The sequence below is a fragment of the Hippocampus guttulatus genome, chromosome 21 (assembly GCF_054856545.1).
Source record: "Hippocampus guttulatus isolate MCC_2025c chromosome 21, RoL_Hgut_1.0, whole genome shotgun sequence".
NCBI classification, from domain to species: domain Eukaryota; kingdom Metazoa; phylum Chordata; class Actinopteri; order Syngnathiformes; family Syngnathidae; genus Hippocampus; species Hippocampus guttulatus.
The window spans coordinates 12,902,690-12,925,149 of record NC_141281.1 but is presented as its reverse complement, the minus strand read 5'-3'; the positions used below and the strand labels follow the sequence as shown (position 1 = coordinate 12,925,149).

Genomic DNA, 22,460 nt, shown 5'->3' with positions numbered 1-22,460 from the left:
GGGAGAGCGAGTCGGCGTCCGATGAGCGCGCCGCATCCAAAATGCAGGCCGCTTTGAACGGCGCCGTCGCGACTTTCCTTCAATAAAGTTTCCATCGTCGGTTGGTTTGGCTTCAGGTGCCCGCTCTTTGTGTGTGCGTGCGAGAGACAGCGGGGACACTGGACTGCAAATCAGGGACAACTTCGGGACTGCTGCATTGTTTTTTTTTTGGGGGGGGGGGGGGGCCTTAGAATCCTGGGATTTGCTCCAAAATCGTCCGTGTGGAATCCGGCGCGCCTCGGTTCTGGATGTTGGCGTTTGGCTTTGTGGTCTTTGACTCAAATTCCTTCCTCTTCATTTGAGCGAAACTCAAATGACGAATGCTGCAGTCCGACCGAACGTGAGCCCGCCCAGCGTTGGTGGCGGCAGTTTTCCACCGTTACCGCGAGGCGAACGAGGCGGAGGGCTGCCAATAGCTGCCGGGACCGAGCGCAAATAGCCTAACCCTGACCTGTCGAACTGGCCGCCAAGATGGCATTGAGCCTTAGCCACAGACCGCCGCCCACTCATTTGCAAACTTGGTTTTGCCCCCCCCCCCCCCATCAGTCGGAGGTTCCACGGTGCGCCTCGTAGCCCAACGCGCCGCACGGGGCGGTCCGTAAAATACAGTAAGTAGGAACAGGCGGGTGTCGTCGGCAACAAATCAAAGACGAACTCGAAGCGAGCGGATCTATTCGGAAACAACTTTGCGACTCGGTAAGAACGAGCAGGCCTAAGCGGAAGAAAGGTAACGACGCGCGGCACAAACGGGAGAGGATACCTTTTGGAGCCGACTGCAAATCATGCGGCCAAAAGCAAGGTTTTTTTTTTTGACATGCCGATCGTTTAGGGGAAACCGTAGCCGCAGCTCCTCCCGCTGGTTGAGGCGCACGCTCGCTGGACTGTTTGCAGGCACGACGCGCGCGTCCACTTGAGGTCAGCCGCAATTTATTAACATTTCAGACTTGAGATTGGGACTAAGTAGCGAGTCACGAGAAAGGGGTTCGCCGTCTTGCCGAAGGTTGGACGTGGTCGAACGCTAACCTCCGGGCGGGGAGCCGGCCGCCGGAGCGATCGGGCGCGGACGGCGTCGCCGCACTCCGTCAGCGTCTGGTCCACTTGATCAAAGTCTCCGGCGATCGGTACAAGAAGATGAGTTTGGCGTAAAGCTCCTCCTCCAGCTCCAGCTCTCCCGTCTCCCGCACCTGAAACGCAAAGAGCCCGTCGGACGCTCGTCTCGACAGAAGCGCTTTTTGTTGGAAATAGGCGCCCGGCGGCGAATGACCCTCGCTCGCGTCGACCGGAGCCGGGCGGTCGCCGCGAGAGCGCTTTTGCTACCCGAAGCGACGTCGCGCCGCTCCCTCCTCCGCCGACCGACGAGGCCGCATGGGGGGCGGCCGACGCCTCCGTTGCGAGCTCGTGCCGGCGAAGACCTTGGACCGCCGAGCCGGGAAAGTCGTCGCGAGGCGCGGCTCAAACGTCGGCCGAGTGCCAAAAGGCGGCCGGCCGCGTTCCCCCCGCGCCGCGCTCGTCGATTTGGAAGGAGTCGGGAGACCGCTCGTTGCCGTGGCTTTGGGGGCAAATCGTTCTCGACTGCCACCGAACTTAAATGAAATTTAATCGATTTTTAAATGAAATGTAATCGATTGAATCGGGGCTGGAGCCCCGCCCGTCCGGAGCGCGGCATTCGTTTGCCGTCATCTTCCCGACGTGCGCCGCCGTCGGCCGCGCCGGGAAGCGGGAGCCGCCCGATGGTTTCGGGGCGCCCGCCCGCCAGGCAAATGGTAAAAGGCCGCGAGCGGGCGCCGGCCCTCCAACCGCCAGCGCGCGGAAGAAAGTCCGTCGTACCAGGAAGATGTCGGTGCACAGCTTCAGGATGCGGTCGACGCAGGGAAGCTCCTCAAACATGATGGAGTGACTGATTCCGCTGAAAAATTCCCGCACGAATTTCCCGATGACCAACACCACGGAGGCGTACAGTCCCATAATGCTGCGGGACACAAGCGGAACGTAAGAACGCGGCGTACGCCGGCGCCGCTGCCGCCGGCGAGCGAGCCCAGTACCCGTATCCGGCCAGGAAGCCCAGACTCGGCGGGCTGACTTTATCGCTGAACACAAAGATCTGAAGGCCCGCCTCTCTCCCGGCGTCCGTCGGAGCGCTCCCTCCCAAACGGACGAGGCCGGAAGAGGGTTGGTCCACGATCCACCACTCCTGGATCTCTTGGTTCTCGTTGGCCGTTCGCTCCAGGGACAACAAAATGCCCTTGTAGCGGCCGTCTGATGGAAAGGCAAACAAAAAGATCGAGTCTTTTTTTTTTTTTTCCCCCCACGGAGATGAGCTGACATTATCCGGGAGGAGGACTAGAAACCTGCGTAGAGCTGCTCCACGGGTTTGGCGTTGGAGTCGCCGGGAGCCCGTAAGAAAGACGGCAGCACGCCGTCAATCGTGCTGAAAACAAAAACAAACGCGCGGTCAGCCGGCGGCCGAGCTTCGGATGGCAAATTCGACGACGGTTTGCGTAACGATGACAAAAAGTGCATCCCCGCCCAAAGTTGTCACTCACACGGGAAGCGTTCTGGTGCCGTTCAGCAGCTGGATCAGTTCCAAACGAGTCTGATCATTCAGGTAGGACACGTGTTTACCTGATGCGAGCTCTGCCTTCGCACCGAGACTTAAGTTCCTGGTTTTAAGGGGGGGGGGGGGGGGGGTTAGTTTCCGTCTTCGAGGGGCTTTGGCGTTTCTCCAAAAGAAAGTAAATGTGACCTCTGAACTGTCCAGGACAAGGTCAGGGGAAAGTGGTCCAGGTGGAGCACCTGGCTCAGGTATCGCCTGCTGGGCGGACTGATGGTCCACAGGGAGTTGCTGCTTCCCTGCAGCTCGGCCACGGTCACATCTTCGTGACCGTACGCCTCCAGAAACTGCAACGCGCTCTGAAGGGGGAGAAAAGCTATCCGGCCGCGCCGCAACGACGAGACCGACGGGAGCGCGAGGGGGGGGGGGGGGGGCTTACCGGGGTGTAGCCGTAGGAACGGACCAAGGCTCCGAAGTCCTCCTCCGTCAGGTCTTTGAGCTGATTCTGCTGCGCGCTCATTGTGAAAATTGGCTGGCGAGGACAAACGGCGTCAGCCGAGGACGGGCGGGCTCGCGTCCGGGCCTTTGCGCTCACCTGGAAGCCTCCGAGAGTGACGGTCAGAGAGACGTCCAGCGGCCGGTTGACGACGCCGGCCACGGACTTGATCAGCGACATGAAGAGCAGGGGAAACCAGACGATGCAGATCAGCAGCAGAACGATCAAACCTCCCATGCCGTACTTCACCGCTCGTTTCTTCTTCTGACCCCGAGGTTGAGGGTATCGCTGAAGACCGGAGCGCAACGAGACTTTAGCGCGCTCGGGTCTCTCCGTTCGGTCTCCGAAGCCGGTCGGCCCGCACCTTCTCCGACTCTCTCCAGCACTTCAGGACGAAGCAGTGGGCGTAGACGTCCTCGACGCAGATCCAGGAGGACAGGGACAAGGTGGTGTCGGTCCACACCCAGTCCATCACCGCCCGCAGCTCGGTCAGGAAAGGAACCAGACGGAAACTGCGCGGGGCGAAACAAAATGGGGGCTGAGCGGGCGATCGCGCCATCGAGTGACGGACCGCGGCGGCGACTTGCCCCTGGAACAGGAACAGGTTGAGGTAGTTGTAGCTCTTGGTCAGGAAGTTGCCCAGGACGCGCGTGGGATATCCGGAGCGGATTTGGTAGGCCGACAAGCCGAAGTAAATGCACTTGACGAAGTACCACAGCTGAGCCACCGGGTTGCGATCGAAGCGTCTGGACGCGGGTTTTCTTGCGTCAAAACGGCTTCGGTCGGATTTGATCGTTCGCGGAAATGAGGGTGATTTACCTCTCGGTGACGGTCGGTAGGATGAAGAACATCCAGAAGTGGATCCCCAACACCAAAATCACCTGAAAGACCAACTTTCCCAAGACGGTCTTCCTTAAATACAGAGCTCGGTCGATCACCATGGTCCCTGAAGACACGCGCCGCCGGAGTCAGACGGCCGGACGGACCGAGAGACGGCCGACGGTCGGGGGCGGGAAGACGTACCGAACTGGATCAGAACCATGACCAAGAAGGCTTCGGGAACCCGGTCCTCCGAAAGGGAGGAAGTGATGTCGGCGGCCGCGGAGTGTTTCTATCGAAGCGAGCGCGTGTACTTTGAATTGACTCAAAGCGCAATTTTTGCGACGGCGATGCGAAAGTCTACCCCGAAGGCCCAGAAGCCGAAGACGATGACGATGAAGTCGACGGTGTCCGCCAGGAACATGAGAACGTAAACGTCCGTCACGGCGCTGTACTCCGGTCGGACCAGAGCTCGGAGGAACCGACGCGCCGGACCGGAAAGAGACTCGCACCTGAAAGATTGCGGCGGGCGCAGATGTCAGCGCCGTCGCGCTCCAACCGCTCACGGCTTAGCTTCGGCATACTTGGAAACGCAGGACCGCTTGGTGCGGATGGAAAGTTCTCGTAGTTTCTCCACGAGGAGGTCCAACTTGCTGAGCTGTTCGACGGAACGCAGACTGCCTGAAAAAAACAACAAGGGGGGGGGGGGGGGGGGGAGCAACGGGACCGACATGAAACGAGTACGTTGCATCCATCCGTTTCCTGGAGTATCCTCATGCGCTCATCTGGTTTCTGACCGACACCCGAAGCAAAAAGCTCGTTTTGTCGGCTTTGTCTTCACGTTTGGTTTTGTGAGGGTGCGCTCCAGCTCACCCGCGGGCGCGCAGAGCCGGGCCTGCCTCTCGCCACGCCGGGACACCCCGTCGGCGGGGGCGGCACCCGGACTCACTTCTGCCCGGTCATCACGGCCGCGCGGCGGCTCGGCGGAGATGGTCTGGTCCCAAAGTCCGTGGCGCTAGGTCGGGCGCGAGAGGAGGGAAGGAGAAAGAGAAACAACGGCACTAAGCGGCTGTTGTTTTTGTTGCCGGTGGTGATGCGGTTCCTTTTTTTTTTTTTTGGCACGGCGGCCGCAGCGCCACCGAGCACGTTTACCTTCAGTATGGCTCTGTGGTAAAATAGAGCGAGCAGCTGCAGCAGGTCATACAGAACGTAGCCTTCCTTCTTCTCCACCCCGAGGATGTTGGGCGGGTGGAAGGGTTTTGAGCGGTCCACCTCTAGCTTCTGGTTGAAGGGAAAGAAGCCAAACTGGAAGAAATACTTGAGCACGATGGTGACCTGAAGGAGACAGTCCCGAGGTGGGGAAAAATCAAGAGATGAAGACTTTCTTGAGCCTACAACGGGGAAGACGTATCAAAGGGTCATATGCCATTTCCTAAAAACCGCAGGCGCGATTAAAACGTCTCGGAAAGAGCGGCGAGATGGCGCAACGTGTTTATGGCGCCTTGTTTTGGGAACAAACGCATTTAGGAGCGGAGCGAACCTCGGTGTAGATGATGGCCGTCATCCAGAAGGTCTTGCTGGGTCGGGGTACGGACAGAGTTGCCCACAGAAACACCAGAACGGGAAGTACCAAGGTGAGACAGCTGGCAGACACCGTGTGGTTCGAGACGATGACCAGGTAGCACACCGTCTCCGACCTGGGACCACACATCGGTTCGCGGCGCCTTAGGGAGCCAACGACGGCGGCCGTTCGGCTGCGGCGACGCGAGAGCGAGGACCGCCGGAGATGGCCCGGAACAGAACCCGGCGAGCTCGGACGCGTGACCTCTCCGTGCGTCGGCGCGGAGCGATTGTCCCCGCCCCCCCCCCCCCCCCGGACGCGAGCTTCGGCCGATGAGTCTGGCTCGACCGCCGGCCGGTCCGCCGCCGCGATGCCGGTTTTGTCCGATTTCACATTTTCATCATCATCGTGGCGGCGGAGGGCGCTTTCGGACGCTACCTGGAAGCCAGGATGTCGTAAAAGGCGCGGCAGAGCCGCAGCAGCCGCGGTTGCTCGCGATAGAAACGGTCCGACGCCTCCAGTTCGGCATTGTGGAAAGTCCTGTAGAAAAAGACAATCCCACGGCAGAGCACCGTCGGGTCAGGTCCGCGTCCGGTCGACGCTCCGGGCGGGCACTCGCCTGTTCTTCAGAAGCTCGCTCGCCGTCGGCTCCCGAGGCCGAGACGCCGACGGACGGGAAGCGGAGGTGCCTCCGGACGGGAAGTCGCTCCCCCGCCGTCTCAATCCCGCCTCCGCCTCGTGCGTTCTCTCTTTGGAGCGCTCTCGGACGTGCGGACCCGGAGCGCGACCGCGGGACGCCCGCGAGGGCGGGGAGGCGGCCCCGGAAGACCCCCGTCCGGGAGCTCGTTCCTTCCATTCTCCGGCGCTGCGGAAACAAAGGACGCGCGCCGTGACCGCCGCGCGGTACGCAGAGAGCCCTTTGGAAAAGCTTTCGGCGGCGAGTCGGCTCGGAACAAATTCACTCGTCCGGAGGCTCCTCTCCGGGGCGGTAAATCCCAAAGTCGCTTCCCGAGAAAAGGATCCGCTTCGCGCCCCACCCACCAAATGCGCTCCCGGGCGCGGCGAACCCGTCCATCCGCCCGCTTCCGAGGATCCCCGGATTACGCGAGACAAGAATAGCTTGGGCTTCGACGAATCGCGCCCAAATTTGGTGCTCATCCTTTGTCTGGGTTGGCGAGTCGGTCGCGGACGAGCCCGTCCCGGTCCGACTGCGGGCGAGGGGCCGGTTCCACCTTGGACTTGTCGCCGGCCAAACGCGGGCCGCGCGCGCGCAAACGAAGCCGGTCTCCGGCGAAGCGCGTTTTTGGAATGTGGGGGGAAGTCCCAATCGTCCCAGAAAGGCTTAAAATAGCAAAATAGCGCTTTGGCCCGTTCGGCGTTGCGAAGCGTCGGAAGTGCCGTCGGTAGCTCGAGGGGACTTACCCGCGGTCGGCCTCGTCCGAGGACGACGCCACCTTCTTCGTCCCGGTCGGTTTGGCTCGGCGTCGTCGGCCGGACGGAGCCGCAAAGCGCCCCGGCCGCTCTTTTTCCACCGGGCCCGCAGAGGCGTCGGCTTCCCTTTCATCTCCGGAGGCGGAGGCGGAGGCGGATCCGCCTCCCCCTGCCGGGCTCTCGTCTCGGTCCGCATCTGCCGTCCGGACGTCTCGCTCGGGATCGGTCCGGTCCGTTCCCGATTCTGCGGAACCGCGCCTCATCTGTTCCCGGTAGTACTTGCGGATGGCCTCTCTGGACGGCACGTGACCCTGACGACGCGGGAGCGAGACGTGAAGCGGACGCTCTGGCGTTTCGGCGGCCGTCTTTTCTTCGAGCCGTACCCGCTCGGCCTGCCGGGTCAGCATGCGGCGCTCCGCGCGCAGCACGGCGGAGATGTCCGCGTGTTCGCGACACAAACCGCGCAGCCAAGCGGTCAGCGAGTCCAGCAGGGCCGACGACAGAACCCGGCAGAAGCGGAGGATGTCGGAGGCCCGGCGGAGGACCGTATCTGGAACGTGAAAGGAGAGCGCGTGAAAATCTGCGCAGGCGAAGCTCCTCGGGGCCGGATCGAACGCCAGCCCGAATGTCGCCGTTGGCTCTTTTTCATTCAAGTTCCGGAAGCGCCCGGGCCCGCCGCCGCCCGCGTTGCTTCTCCGCCCGTCGTTTGCGAGGGGATCCGCCGAGTTGCGCGCTTGCGATTCCGCTCGCACGCGCAAAGCACGCGCGCTTCTGCCATCGAGTTTAGGAGTCGGGGCGAGTGGTTTCGCGGCGGTCGCGCCGCGCAGACGTCTTTCAACCGGACGAGAGCGAGTACCGTCTTTCGATATACTTGATCTTTATCGTCGACCGCGTCGTGTTTCCGGAGCGAGGGGTGTGTCCTCGACCGACGTCGTGCGGCGGGAGGCGGGACGTGTCGAAAGACGGGGCTCCCCCTCGCTCTCCGCAACGGGGACGGCGCGGAGCCGTTCACTTGAGCCGCAATAATAACCATCGATTGCTTGATTTACTCGCCGCGATCTTCACTTATTTCAGATGAAATGGCAAATATGGTTCTGTAATGTTGCAAAAGCCAACCGGCACTATGCGTACTGCATATACCGCATTCTCGCGGCCGAAAGAATCGCCTGCGACGAGGCCGGAAGGGGCTCGATTGCAGCGTGGAAAAGTGGCTAATGGCGATGGTCTGACTTCTTTGCCACGCCGATGAGCTGCGCAAGTGACGTCGTCTTCAAAGATTGATTTGAGGAATTCTCAGAGCAAGTCCTCCCCCCCCCACAACCGCAACCGCATTGAGCGAGTCGATCGTCCGACCTGGTCCCTCCTCGTTGTCCTTCTGCGCATCCCCCTCTTCCTCTTCCTCCTCCTCCGTCACTTCAGTCACGCCGCGCGCTAGAAGAACGAGTCGCACTTTTATTCCTCAACTTTTGGGTTTCTTTGCGCGAGTGCAAATACCTGCCGGGTCCTCTCCTGCGCTTCGCTGACAAGACGGCGTCTCCGGCTCGGGCCTCCGCTTCTTCCCTTTTTTCTGGCTGCGACGAGCTCGCAGGGCGGTTCTGGAGTCCGTTATCCAGGCGTGGTACACAAACTGCGCCGCCCGGGTCAGACGCGAGGAATGGAAGGAGATGCGCCGGCATTACCGACGGACCCGAACCCGGCCAAGGACGGCCCCGAAGAGAGAGCGCCGGAGAAGGAGAAGCGGACAAACGGTACCGAGCCAATTCCGATGAAGTTGGAAGGAGGAGAAGAGGAACAAAATAAAAGTGTCGGCGGGGAACCTCGCGAGGCACCGGCGGGAATCGTGCCGGGTGCGGGACCCGGCAGGGGGCGCCGATTGGCCGGGAAGGGAGGAAACTAAAATGTGGAGATGAAGTACGGCGCCAGCGGGCCGGCCACCTGAAAGGCAGATTTGTCGGGACCCCGCCGCTCCTCCTTCTCGTCGTCCTTTTGCTCGTCTTCGTCTTCCTGGCTGTCGCTCTCAAACAGGAAGTAGTCTCCGCCGCGCACCGCTGCGGACGTAAAGCCTCGGTTACGGCGACGCCGGTCGGGGGCGGCGAGCGCGTCGGGCGCTCGTCACTCACTGGAGGCGTGGTTCACCCACGGCCGCCACCAATCGCCGCGCGCTCTTCCGCCCTTCGTCTTTTCCTGAGCTGAAGAGAAAAGCCACGCGATCGAGCCGAGGGGGTGTCCGTCCGTTCGGTCACGCCGGCGCCTCGCTTTACGCACCGTCGCCGCGGGGGCTCTTTCGGGTCCAACGGAGCATTTTCTCTTTTCCTCGGCGGAACTTCTGCTGGCGGCATTTGATCCTCTCCATCCTGAAAGGCAGACTCGCGTTCAATCGGGACATTGTCGCGGGCGCCTGCGCTCCCGGCGCCGTTTTACGCTCGGCGAGGCGGCGGGGCCGGCCGGCCGGCGCGCGCGGAAAGGAGGCGAGCGTCGCCTTACTGTCTCTTCAGCAGGTCCATGGACATCTTCTCCACCTCCAGTCTGGCTCGCGCGGCTTTCACGGTGGACGCCTCAAAAAGTTCCGCCCCCCTGCCAAACGGGCGAGGCGCGTCACGCGCGCGCGGGCCCGCGCGGGGGCGCGGGTATTTTACCTGGAGGCCAGCAGTTGCGTGTTTTGCAGGTCCAGCACGACGTAGAGGAAGTAGTGACTCCTGAAGACCCTCCGTTGCAGTAACAGGAAGCAGAAGCACACGCCGTCCCAGATGATTCCCGCCTGGTCGCTGGGCACTTCGCATTGTTTAGCGCTCTGCCGCGCAGCTGCCGAGACCAAACCCGCCACGGGTAGATGGCAATAAGGGGCCGTCGCTCGCTTTGGCACTCATTCACACTCAGAGATGCTTTAGCGTCAGGAGCGAGGGGGGCTTTGCCGGGGAATCGCGCCCCGAGACCGCCGCTCCGCCCCGAGCGAACAAAGGCAAAGGCAAAGGCAAAGGCAAAGGCAAAGGCGGCGAGCGAAGCGACGGACGGCATACTCACGCTTGGCGTATCCTCGAATGGTGCAGGCCAGGCTGAAGAGCTGAACCAGCCAGCAGTGGTCGACAACCAACGACTTGATGAAACCGCACGCCAAGATCTGCGGCGGTTCCACAAAACACAACAAAAAATAAGATTGTGCCATCCGTCCGCGAACGTCAACGCGTGCGGACGGGATCCGCATCGGGCGGAGGCGAGCGGGCGATGTACGCTTCGCCGTCAAAATCCTCAATGTTCCAAATTCAAAGCGTTCGGCTCAATCCATTGGTCCGCATTTCGCCGAGGAGCGAGAATGGACGCGGACGTACGGACAGGATGTTTTTCATGGTGATGACGAAGACGTTGTAGCCGATCAGACAGTCCCAATAAAGCAGGATGGTGCCGACGGGTTTAAGCAGCAGGTCTCCACCCACCAGCAGGAAATAGAAACACGCCACCAGGTAGCCCATGCAGAAAATGCTGATCCTGCAAGAGAGGTCGAAACAAACTCCAACAGAACTGGACCGTCGTCATCATCCGCTCTGACGTTCGTGGGGGTTTGTTTCCCGTTCAGTCGGTCCGTTTTTGGGTTGTTTTTTTTTACTTTCACTAGGTGGCGCAGTGAGCAACGCGGCGCACCTGGATGCGCCTGCCAATCCGTCCTAGCGGGAACGGCGGAGGACACTCCCTCGTTACGACCGGCCCCCGGACCGCACCCCGTCTCGCTTCTGGGTTTTGACCGACGACTTGCCGGACGTCTTCCCGTGACGCGTTTCCTTTCTACGAGTGCGAGGTTCGGCCATTTTCCCGCAGACCCTCCTCGCTTTGCGCCTCGCTCGCGTCGATCGACTGCCCTCCGATTGCGTTTTTGTTCCTCGGTCATTTGTCCTACTTGCACTTGATCCGGCCATCATTTATCTGACGGGCTTCTTCTCGGGAGGGGCGCGGGCGTGCCGGAGCCTCTCCCGGCTGTCTTTGGGGAGCGGGGCGAGGTACGCCCTCGACCGGTTGCCGGCCAATCGCGGGGCATACAAAAGCAAACGACCGATCACACTTCGGGACAAATGAGAGCGTTCGGTCGACCCGCCGTGCATTATTTTTGGAACGTGGGAGGAAACGCGTTGAGGTTTTTCATCAGCAGTCCGCGTCCGCTTTGGGGTCACGAATGGTGCAGAAATGAGCCCTTTCGCTCACTCACCGGGTGGTTCCGGTGATGAAGGTGATGGTAAGGACAAACCAGAACATGTAGCTAAAAATGATGACCTTCATCATATCCAGGTAAGACCTGCGCCCAAGGGTCAGAAGGTCAGAGACACAGATGGCTGAGGACGGAGCGCATCAGGCGCGGCTGCCGCTCACCTGCACAGCATGAAGTCAGGGACGGCGCCCAGATGGAGCCCGGTGGCCGGATCCCACGCGTGTCCGTCTTCTACATCCACCTCGCCGTTGTCAGCCGCCAGCGCCCGGACGGCGGCGTCACGCTCGTCTTCAAACACCTGAAGCTGCAGCGAGGCGCCCAGCAGAAGCAGAAAGTCGTCTGGACGCGCGCACGCACACACACACGCGCGCGCACAATGTCTTATCCTGTTGACATTTGCTTCAAGGAGGAGAAAGAGCATCTTTCTTACAGAGAAGGAAGAACGGATTTGGAGGAGTCAGGTAATCTGGCAGGAAAAGCCATTTCACCACATTGGAGTCCATGTCGGAAGTCGGCGGCCGCCAGGGATAATCTGCGACGGAAGGGCGCGTTTCGACAGCGCTTTGAGGTTTTGTGCTTCTCCAAGTACAATTCTTGTCCGACCCCTCCGTTTTCAGAGCGCTTGTCCTCACGATGCAGGTCACGCGTGCAAAGCGGACACTCGATTCCGATCGGCGCCGTGAGGCGGAGGCGCGCCGCCGCGTACTTATTCTTATCCCTATTGTTACGCCAAGCGACGGCCCGGTAGCATCCGGCGGAGGGCCTTTACCTTTGCAGGCGGCGGGCGGGAATCCGATACACAAGAGATACTGGAGGCACAAGAGCCCCGACAGGAAGTAGCAGTACTTTGGCCACACCGAAGCGATTCGCTTCCTGCTGCGCCTGGACAGGATGCAGATGAGCCCCAAGGCGTGGCCGACGGCGAAGAGATCCATCCGCTGACCGATCACGTTGACCGCCAAAAGGAAACAGGTCTGGCACGCAGGCAAACGCGAGTTGACCCTTTCCGTCCCCCCCCCCCAATTGTTCGCGACGCTCCGACGAGTGCCGACGGCCGCTCACCTCCAGGCCAAACTTGTAAAAGACGTAATTGAGAAAGTACTTGGCGCAGCTCGGCACACTTTGATCCAGGTGATGCCTGCCGATGTCGTGGAACAAAGTTCCGCTCCGAGGCGGGACTTTGTTGCATCGCAGCCGGTAGAGTCGCTGGCGTCTGTAAACGGTCACCTCGAAGGCTAAAAGCGCCAGCATCGTCAGGTTGTGCTGTGAAAACGAGCTCAAATGAGGCAAGCCGGCCGGCGGAGCGCCAAAGCGTCGACCGGTCTCACCCTCAAATAGTCCGGCGGTTTTCCCTCATATTTGCGAAGCCCCACCCACTGGGCGGGGTCGATCGGAGCAGCATACAAGACCGAGGTAGACGCCTCGGTCGAGGCGTTACCTGGCTGGAGACGATCTTTTCATTCATTTGGATCTCGAGTAACGCGGACGGACGCGGCGAGACGGCCGGCCGGACGAAAGTTACCGCGGTGCAGTTGCGCGTGTCGGGCTGGACGATGTTGAGCTGGTACAACATCTTACAAATGGCCACCGCGCATGTCCAAACGGTGCACACCCCGGCCGCCAGGGGGCGCCGGGCCCTGCAGGGCAGAGCCACAGCCACGCACGCCACAAACGGCAGGTTGAACACGCACACCTGGAAAGAGGGCGGGGGCGGGGGCGGGGCGGTGAGACGGGCGGTGAGACGGGCGTACGGACGGCGGGACGGCCGACGGCGGCGACTCTCGCCGACCTCCTTCACCGACATCCAAATCATGTAAGAGGAGACGATTTTCAACATGTGAAGTTCCAGCAGCCACCAGAGGAGGCGCTGTAGGCGCTGCAGAGACAGGAGGAGGCGCAGGAACAAGACCGAGAGACGGTCCACCACCAATCTCCACGAGCCCAAAACTGCAGACACAGCAGCCAAAGCTCCGCTCGTTGCTCGCGCTGCGCTCTGACGAGTTCGCTTTACCTGCCGTGTGCTCCGACGGGCTCTCCCCCTCAAATGTCCCGGCGTAATTCTTTCCCTCCTCCGCTTCTTCTTCTTCCCGTCCGCACTCCTCCTCGGGCCGCTCCTCTTTCTCCGACGCCGCTCCTACTTTCTCCTCTTCCGCAAAGAGCCGAGAAGCTCCTCCGGCCGACACGTCCGCAAGGCTGCCCTCGGAGTGGACCAACCTGAAACGCGAGGGACACGCGAAAACACAGACGACGTGTCCGATCGAGCGGAGCGACCTCCGATTGGCCGTTTGTCGCTTTGCATTCTACCTCGCGACGGTGCTGTTGTGCGTGTCCACGACGGTTTTGAGGTCGGTCAGCCGGAGGAACGGCTCGTGGAAGTAGTGCAGGTGAACGATGCACACCTGCGAAACGAAAAGCGGCATTAGCGTGAGCATTTGGTCGGCGTCCCGTCCCGTTTGTCAATCCGCACCAGCAGAAAAGCCGTGGGGATGAAGATCCTCGTGAAGAGGACCGGGACCGAGAACTTCTCCAAACCCAGATCCTCTAACCTGGAGGGACACAAGACAGCAGAACATACAGACGCGCGGCGCCGGCGCCGGCGCCGGCGGACCGTCCGGGGCACCGACCTGTGAGTGCCGAGTCCGGTGTAGTAGGTCCAGGCGTGGAGGGACGAGGGGAACTGGAAGGTGTAGACCAGAAAGAGGACCGACATGGAGTAAACCACCACAGCGACCCAGAAGCCCCGTAGCCAGGCTCGCCACTTTTCATAGTTCAACTGCAGGGAGGGGAGGCGGGCGCGCAATCAACGGCAAATGCGGTCATCGGTCGCGAGGGACTGCCGCTACCTGGTAGAGGGCCACGCAGCACAGGAACATCACCATGTAGATGACCTTGTACAGGACCATTTTGCCTTCGAAACTGACGAAAAAGAACATGGCGCCGCAGACGTAGATCCAATATTTGACGAACATCCCGGTCACCGGCGCCAGCGGCGCGTCCATCCGAACGCCTCCGTTCATCAGGAGAGCTTCCTCATAGGAAATCTCTTCCATCTTCTCCTCGTCTGGAGAGCGAGACCCGGGAAGACCGGCGGTCAGAAACGAGGAGGCGCCGCCCGCCCGAGACGCTTCACCTTGGACGCGGACGCCGACGGGGTTTGCCCGTCCGTCTTCCCGTCGGTCGGTCTTCTCGGCACGAGCCTGACGCAGCAGCAGCCAGAAGCTCAGCAGACACGCCAGCTGCCGAAAGCGCCGCAAAACATCACAATTTGCCCCGGCTCGCCGCTTCCCGCCATTTGGCTCCTCGATGGTGCCGCGACGTCACGGGTCAGGTTGAGCTTTCGCGATTTCTCGCAATGAGGACGCGGATCGAGATCGAGGCGCGGCATTCCCGCCCTGTCGGCGTTCGCATTTTCCAATGGAGGACATTCCTGGACGATCCCGACGTCCCGCGCTGCCGTGATCTTGTTTCGGTGTCTTTGGGACCCCCGGTCGAATGGAAAATACAGCTCCGCTCGCCATGATTGGCACCCGTCGTAAAAAATCTTTCCTTTCCCCACAGAGAACGCAAACGCTAAACGACAATTTCAAACAAGAAACGACGGCGGCAAACTTACAGTCTGCCGTAAATCGGGACGCCGACAAATTGTGACTGGCCGCGCTCGGTCACAAATGAGAATCTCGCCCGTACGTCCCCGGGTGACAAAATATGGACTTTGGCGTCTTAAAAGGCCGCCCCGTTGCCCCCCTTTGTCGCAAGGGTGAAAAGGAGGCGGCTGTCCGGGGACATCGGAAGCGCCGTCGGTTGCCAACGCGACGACCTGCGAGCGGACGGAGCCGTCTCCAAAAACCTCGGGCTCTCCGTTTCGACGGCGCCTCGCGCGAGGACGAGGTTCGTCACGACACGGAACTATCCGGAACCTCCCCGGACGTAGGGGCGGGAGAAATATCGAGCATCTTCGAGGGTGGGCGCGCGTCAAACAAACAAACAAACAAACAAACAAACACCCGAAGGCCGACCCGGAACGGCGTGGGATCGCGCCTCCGACGAGTAGCGCCCGCCGCACGCCGAAGCGAGCGGCGCTTGATGAGTGACGGCGCTCCCGAGGCGAGGACATAAAAAGGAACGACAAAGCTTTGCCGAGCCACGCCGGCCGTGGGCAAAGGTCGCGCGGACGCCCGAAACCGAAATAGAGCGCCGCGGGTTTGTTTGCGGTCGAGATGAGAAGGAAAAGAACCCCCTCCCGACACGCTGCCGCGGGGCCTCCGGCACGGGAGGCTTTGATGGAATCGCGCGTTGGCGGAGACGCCGGTCGGAGAGCGCCGCGCGTCCTAGGTCCGGGGTGGGAAAAAGAAGTCGTCCTCGTACCTTTGACGCGAGCTCCCGGCAGGGATCGTCCTTTTTGGGAAAGAGGCCCGGGAGCTGCCGGACGGCGGCGAAGCTGAAGACGTACTGCAGGAGCAGCAGCAGATTGCCGTAGGCCACCAGCCAGGGCGAGGACGCCAGCGTGTAGCGCCGGCGCTCGCGCGTCATCCACAGCGCGCACGACCACAGCAGCAGCGCGCACGTCGGCCACGACACGTACGTGATGGACCAGGCCATCATGGCCACCAGCGCGCCGATGTAGCTCTGCTTCAGGAGGAAGCCCCAGGCCGCCGAGGCCGCGCCGCATCCTCCCGGCGCCGCCGCGTCGCCTTCAAACGCCCACGTCTCCGACGCGTCTGCCGCACGCAAGGAGAGTCGGATGAGTTCGCGGCTCGCCGGACTCCGTTCGTACCGCGAGGAGGCGCGCGCGCGCCGACCGCTCGTCTGCACGCCGGCATTTGTCACGATCGCTCCGTTTTGAAATTCACCTTCAGAGCGAGGTTTTTGGTTTTTTTGTCCTCGTTTCTTCCCAAAATGCTTGGTTTTCGTCGACTGTAGTTTTGATGAGTCGGAGCGGTCGTTTTAGTGTTCTTTGTTCGTCGCGAGGTAACCGACAAGGCCGAGTCATCATGTCAAAGTCGGCGAGCGGTACAATTGCGGAGCGACTGCGGGGCCTCCCTCCGCCTTCTTCTCTACGGAGGGACGCACGAAGTGGCGTCGGTTGACCGAGAGTACCGGGACCGCTTTGAGTGCGTCCCGTTCACTTAACGTGTACTTTCAGGTAGCTTCCATTTCTTTCAAAGCGTTCTCGTTGGCATTTTTCAATTTTGGCGACCGCGTCCGTTTTGGTGAAGCGCAAGGATCTCGGCGACCCTACGCGAGCGCAGTCACGTTGACGACGACCAACGGGCCCCGCGTCGCAGATCCGAGTCACGGGTAGCCGCCTTGTTTCGCGCACGGCCCCGGATGTCGCCGAGGCTCGTTTGGTCGAGCGAGGCCGACGCCGTCGTGACGTGCCGCCAATTTGGAACTCGGGCCGTTTGGCGCCCGGTTCGAACGTCGTCATTCCCGTGCACTTTTGTTCCTCAAACGTAAAAAAAAAAAAAAAAAAAAAAAAAAAAAAGGCGTCTCCGTTCCGGACCTTGCGCTTCCCCGAACGGAATGGCCGCCGCTGGCGTTCACCTGATCGGCCGAAGGAGTAGTCGGGCGCGTCCGGCTCCGAGGCCGCGCTCCGCGTGGGCGGGGCCGGAGACTCCGAGCGGCTATCCGAAGAATCCGAAGGCTGAAAGCCGCACAGACGTCGGGCTCGTCTGAACGGGGATCGTCAAAGGAATGAGAATTCAATTTGCGTCCCGGAACGTACGTACATCTCTGGGGTTGCGCACGCCACGAGCGCTTCTCCGCAGCTCTCTTCGCCTCTCCGCCGCGACGGCAATTTTGACCTCGTCGGCGGCGGCCATCGCGTCACCGCTGACGTCGCGGCCGCCGGAGTCCAAAGAGTCCCTTCGGTCGGTCCGCCGCGGCCCTCCGCCTTCTAGCAGCTGAAGAACAACGACGAGAGCGGTCCGCCTTTCGTGACGTCGGGAGTTTCCTCCTTTCCCGGCATCGGCCCCCGTCCTTCTCCGCCTTTGTCCGCTTTGCGCGTGATCACCTGATTCCTCCGCAGGCCGGCCACGACGTGGTAGAGCGTCACGAGCGTCAGAGGGCTGACAAAGTGGAACCAGCTGAGCCGCGGGTTCACCCGCATCCTCCAGGGAGCGGCGCAGTCCACCGACACCAGGGGCAGCAGGCCGAACAAGCTGCGCCGGCATAAAAGCCATCTGTCGGTTCGTCGTCATCGCGTCGGCGGCCGTCGGTGCGTCGCGAGCGCTTGGGGGTGAGAGGTCAGGCCCCGGGGGGTGAAAGTTGCGCTTCGGCATTTGATTTGGCTATTCTACCGGATCTTGCAAAATGCTCATCGCGGCATCCAGCCCCGGGAGAGGAACAAAATCCCGATCCGCAGTCATATTCATTCTTCCCGCCGAGCGGCGGAGAGAACGTACGGCCGCGAGCGTCGCTCGTACGCGATGTTGGAAAGTTTACAATTACCGCCTACGGCGCGTGACTTTGCCGGTTAGCGCGAAGCCGGCGGCAAAAAAAGCTCGTCTTTTGCTTTCCTCCGAGCGATGTTGAAAACAACCGCAACGGAATACTTTCGAGCGTGTCCTTCAATAAGTGTAGGCGTGTTTCGAGTGGCCACGAGGGCCTCGAACGATTCCAAAAACATCGGCCGCCCCCGCGGCCGTCGGACGGCGAGCTTTTCCCGACGGCAAACGTTGACCCGACGCGAGTCCTCCGCGTACCGCCTCGGGGCCCGTCCTCGGATTCGCTTTCGCTTTCGCGCGCGCGCGCGCGCGCCTTACCTGGCGGAGGGACGGCCGGGAGGCCACGCCTCCTGTAGCGACGGCAGCTGGTAGCTGTAGACCAGCAGGAAGTGGGCGGCGGAGTACGCGAGTGACATGAGCGAGAGAGCCCCGAAGAGCGGCGGCGGGAGCGAACCGCTCCAAGCCCACCAAGTGCACACCAGCTGAAAAGAGAGCAGGTAGGGCAGGGAGGAGAGCGACGGCAGCACCACACCTGCCGGGGACACAGTTAGCGCTCGTCGTACGACGTTCCGGCCGAGAGGGCGGCAGATGCTACGCAAATGATTCCAGTTGCTGAAATGTCGAGGCGGCGGGCGGGGAGTTCCGCCATCCGCCGGCACATGCATCCGAGGCGTTGGGGGGGGGGGGGGGGGGGGGGGCAGACGACACCCTGCGCCGATGGGCGGTCAAAGGACTGCAAAAGGGGCAATTTTGCGGCAAGAACTTTGGGGCGCCAAAACAAGCTTTCGCTCGCCGCCAGGGGCGGGAAGGAAGATAAGGCGGACGACGACCGAGTCCGTGCGCTTCGACGGCTTTTACCCGTGAGCCCGAGCAAAAGTGTGAGCAGAACTTTCCCTCCGCCGCTCATCACGTTTGCCAGCGTCCTCCTGGTCTTGCCGAGCACTTCTTCCAGCTCCATTGCGATTCTGTGGCCGGCGGTCCCCTCGCCTTCTTCGCGCGAGACCTGCGAGGACGCACGGCATCAACGGGCCTCCTCCATCCGCGCTTGAAAGTCACGCCGGCGAGAGGCGCCCCCGTCGCGAGCCCCCCCCCCCCCCGTACAAAAGGGGGCAGCGACGAACGAGAGCGCATCTGCTCTCGTGAAAACCGACTCCAGCGGGCGCAAGCGCATTCAACTGGGAGTCCGATCATTAGTGTGCGTCACATAACGAGGTTACGCTTACAAATGGCCTACAGGGTTACACGATAATACGCAAGAAATCTCATCAAGAAAGGAGAGGAGAGGACTTATCGGCCGCTTCGTTTGCGTGAGAGCGTGGCGACCTGCGAGCGCGCCGCGGGGCCGGACCTCAGGCTCAGTCTCCACGTCAGCAGGCCGACCGCCAGCACGCCGACGTCCGGAAGGACGTGTCGCGCGGCGGACGCCGCGTCGCTTCCCGTCAGACTGATTGGCATTCGACACAAAGACGGCTGAGGAAAATGCACACTCGCGACACCGACGACGGCGACTCGGAGCGCTTTTTCACCTGACTAAGCCCAGCTGACTCAGCGCCTTCTGCCAGGAGGTGCCTGCAAACACGCGCGGACGGACGGACGTGCGTGAGACGGAGCGAACGGACGGACGGGCGCGAACCGGGCGGGGGCGTCTTACAGTTGTGCTCGGGCGCGAGGGAGGCGGCGGTGATCTGGAAGAAAGTCTGCAGCAGCAGGAAGAGGAAACTGGACACGCAAACCGCCGTCACGCAGCGATTGCTGCCGCCTAGGAGAGCAATGACACCCAACTTTGACCTTCGACCCTTCGGGGTCAGTGATTTTGCAACGGCGTCATCAAACGACGCCGCTTCGCTTCATTGGCCCAAAAACGATTTCTGCGCCTCGGGCGACTGGCGCGGGCCACTTTGGACCGCGGGTCCGCTTTTGCCGAGCGACATGCAGTTGTCAGCACATCCTCGGGAGTTCTCCTTTCAGCTGCGACGATTCATCAAGTTCCCTTCATTAATCCAATCACCATTGGAAAAAAACAAACAAACAAAGTAACTAACTAACTTCCTAACAAGGGGCTTTTCTGTCTCCCTCCAAGGCTACCTTTATCTGAAACATTCAAGCAACGCTTCAACAGGAGAGAGAGAGAGAGACATTATTAGCAAGCACTGTGAGGGGAAAAAATGGCTGCAGAAAGATTGCGGGGCTCTCGCTACGATGATTGCAGATCGGCGGGACGAAAGGCGGGAGCGGCTGCGTGACTCCGCCCCTCGGGGGTGCGGCACGAAGGCGGCGGTACCTGCGTTGAGGGAGGTGGCGCCGGGTCGGGGCAGCAGGGGCAGCAGGAGCAGCAGGAGCACGTAAACCAGCGAGAAGCCGTTGAAACGCAGCAAAGCGCCTGTCGACACGGCCGCAAGTCACACGCGTGCATCAAACGGTGACGTGGAAAGGACACGCGGGAAGGAAGCGGCCCGAAACTTTTCACGAGACAACATCGCGGAAGACTACGTGGCCTTGTTTTGCTCCCCCCGCCCCCCAACGCACACGCATACACTTTCCCAGGTAACAACATCTGGTTGTGTGTGTGTTGACACACCGCTCACCACGCACACACGCACACACCTCCCCCTCGGTTTGGAATGTGAGGCGCTAAAAGGCTCCCTGCAGCCACAGAAAGTTCCGGCCTAAACGACACTTTCCCAACGCACGAACGCACGAACGCACGCGCACACGCACCGTGATGTTAACACGTGTCAGTCGGCCGCTTTGTTGTTCATGTTGCCAACGTGCTAACATGCTAAGAAGTGACATCAAGTGTGTCCGAGTAATGTGACTTCTTGCGAAAGGCGGGGTCGGTCACGACCGGTCACCCGTCGATCACGCGTGAAGGTGCCACAATTACGCGATTCATCAACAACACGTACTGAATCGTTCATGCCCGCGACGCATTTGGCCTGAAATCCCGCCGACTCGCGCTGTCTGCAAAAGGAAATGCGAGTTGTTGGCACGCGCAAAAAAAACTAACAAAACGACGACAAACATCCGATTTATATCCACGTACGAAAGAGGCCAGGGTGAGATTTGAACAAAATTGCGATTGTTCCGCTGGCACGGCGGCAAAAAATATCGAGAGATATCATAATATGGCAGCTGAGCTGCGATGTGAACATCGGGCCTTTATTGAACTTGAAATTGTCCAAATGCTCCCGTGTCAGCCTCCCAACGGTAAAAATATTTCTGGAAGCGGCCATGAAAGCAGACCGGAGAGACCTGGGTGCTAATCCATACAACCAATATTTGATTTGCGCTTTCTTTCCGTGGACATTTTTGCTGCTTTTCCGACAGATAATAAGGACGGAGCGGCAAGTGAATTGCCATCGATTGTCAATTTCGAGCAATGTCCTGTTTTTCAATCGAGGCATGTCAATGATTGAAAGGTGACTCAAAACGGCGGCGAGTTGCGGCCCCGATCGCACCGAGACTCAAAGGCGGCGAACGTACGCGCGACGCGGAATACGCGATTACGCGGCAACTATCGACGCCAACTCGGCGACTTTTTCTTTGGCTTCTTGAAAAGTTTCACACGGCGACAAGGACGGTGTAAAAATGCGCACGCATGCCGCAGCGGCGCAAAGCCGCGGAGGGAATCGCCGATTTCCCTCCTCCGATATCAACGAGATCGAGATTGCCACAGTTTGAGCGTTGAATAAAAAGTGGAGCGGAAGCAACGGGACACTTATTCGACCGTTCGGGCGACTTTGTCTCAAGCGCGCCCGGATAGTTCCTCCGCATCAAACCGATCGCGGGCAAATATTTGAGAGTACGACGACGGTTCCATTTAAATTCGGAAGAGAATATGACGCGCCGATCGACCGCCGTCGCCATTTGTTTGACTTATCTCATTCGACATATTTACTTGTCTTATGTCATTTGATGTCATTTTCGCCGTGCGTGTTCAACGCGCTCTCGAGAGAGGAAACGTTCCACGCGGAGCATATTTGACAATAAAAGCGGACTTGACTTGAACCGGTTTGAGCGCGGAAAACGAGGCGATTTTCTGCCCGAATGAAAAGACTCCATCAAAACTTGACTTTTTGGTGGGTCGAAACACACGCGGCCCCTTGGCCTTCACTTGCCACCGCCAAAGCGCATCGCCAACGACGTCGCGGTGATAAATCTGTTCGATTGACAGCGTTTCCGTTTACAAAATGTCTGCGATGCAACGCAAACGTGTGCTCGTGACCCGATCGCGCTTTGAAAAGAGTGCCTTATGTTTACTTGTCAATTATTAATGCCGGCCCAAATGTCCGATGAAAAGAGCAACGACATTACGGAGGGCTTTGTCGTGTAGTCGAAATGAAAAACGTCAACGTAAAAGTACGAAGCCCAACCTGCGGTGAGGCCGAGCGGCAGCAGCAAGCGGAAGATGAAGCCGGCCAGCAGCAGTTCGGAGGTCGTACGTGTCATGGTTCCCTTCCGTCCGGATCCACGACGGGCCCTTCTGCTCTCTGGGGCTGGTCGCGCTTTTGGGGCGCGAACGGGAGCGGGACCGGGAAGGGGAGAGAGACCGGGACCGGGACCTGGACCGAGGGCACCGCCGCCGCCGCTGGGGGCAACGCGCGCACGCGCGGGCGGGCGCGCGCACCAAGTCGTTCGGCTCACGCGACAAAAAACAGCAAGAGACTAAAAGAAGAAGAAGCCAAAGGTTGTCTTCGGCCTTCACTTTCAGGCGAAATCTCCTCCTTCGTTTTGGGGGGGCCCAAAATAACTCAACTGGCGACGCGCAGATGTTTTCGGACTCGCCCACCCCACTTTTCTTCCCCCCTCTCTCCCGCCTTTGGTCCCGCCCCAGTTACTGACAGACACCCGGTTCAGCCAATCGGCGCCGCCAGGAGGGCGTCGACGTCGAGTTACAGGCGACCTCTCAAGAAGAAGCCAAA

At 60.5% G+C, this 22,460-nt stretch overlaps 1 protein-coding gene across 6 annotated transcripts; it reads right to left on the bottom strand.

Moving 5' to 3' along the window:
* Positions 1 to 949: 949 nt before the first annotated feature.
* On the bottom strand, positions 950 to 22,327 carry LOC147187247 (piezo-type mechanosensitive ion channel component 2-like). 6 transcript variants are annotated; one of them, XM_086101914.1, is made up of 55 exons: positions 21,912 to 22,327; positions 19,820 to 19,918; positions 19,190 to 19,297; positions 19,065 to 19,107; positions 18,862 to 18,982; positions 18,397 to 18,541; positions 17,857 to 18,070; positions 17,106 to 17,253; positions 16,822 to 16,995; positions 16,637 to 16,736; positions 15,458 to 15,810; positions 14,223 to 14,328; positions 13,936 to 14,153; positions 13,717 to 13,865; positions 13,560 to 13,638; positions 13,397 to 13,491; positions 13,104 to 13,306; positions 12,882 to 13,039; positions 12,615 to 12,785; positions 12,421 to 12,534; positions 12,155 to 12,355; positions 11,862 to 12,066; positions 11,523 to 11,624; positions 11,254 to 11,431; positions 11,093 to 11,179; positions 10,224 to 10,380; positions 9,919 to 10,015; positions 9,534 to 9,699; positions 9,382 to 9,471; positions 9,163 to 9,251; positions 9,018 to 9,086; positions 8,833 to 8,945; positions 8,392 to 8,524; positions 8,251 to 8,328; positions 7,281 to 7,447; positions 6,889 to 7,208; positions 6,086 to 6,331; positions 5,905 to 6,006; positions 5,446 to 5,602; positions 5,058 to 5,240; positions 4,779 to 4,920; positions 4,490 to 4,586; positions 4,270 to 4,417; positions 4,110 to 4,197; positions 3,906 to 4,032; positions 3,674 to 3,832; positions 3,451 to 3,598; positions 3,186 to 3,374; positions 3,030 to 3,122; positions 2,783 to 2,949; positions 2,583 to 2,699; positions 2,388 to 2,467; positions 2,082 to 2,295; positions 1,867 to 2,008; positions 950 to 1,223 (listed from the first exon to the last, which is right to left on the bottom strand). In XM_086101914.1, exons 1-55 carry the CDS (start codon positions 21,985 to 21,987, stop codon positions 1,122 to 1,124), a joined length of 7,827 nt encoding a protein of 2,608 aa, XP_085958040.1. In that variant the 5' UTR covers positions 21,988 to 22,327; the 3' UTR covers positions 950 to 1,121. The 6 variants fall into 6 exon arrangements, with proteins under 6 accessions (XP_085958040.1, XP_085958039.1, XP_085958038.1 ...); XM_086101913.1 differs by having other exon boundaries at positions 13,936 to 14,328; XM_086101912.1 differs by having other exon boundaries at positions 16,822 to 17,253; positions 17,857 to 18,020.
* Positions 22,328 to 22,460: the final 133 nt, after the last annotated feature.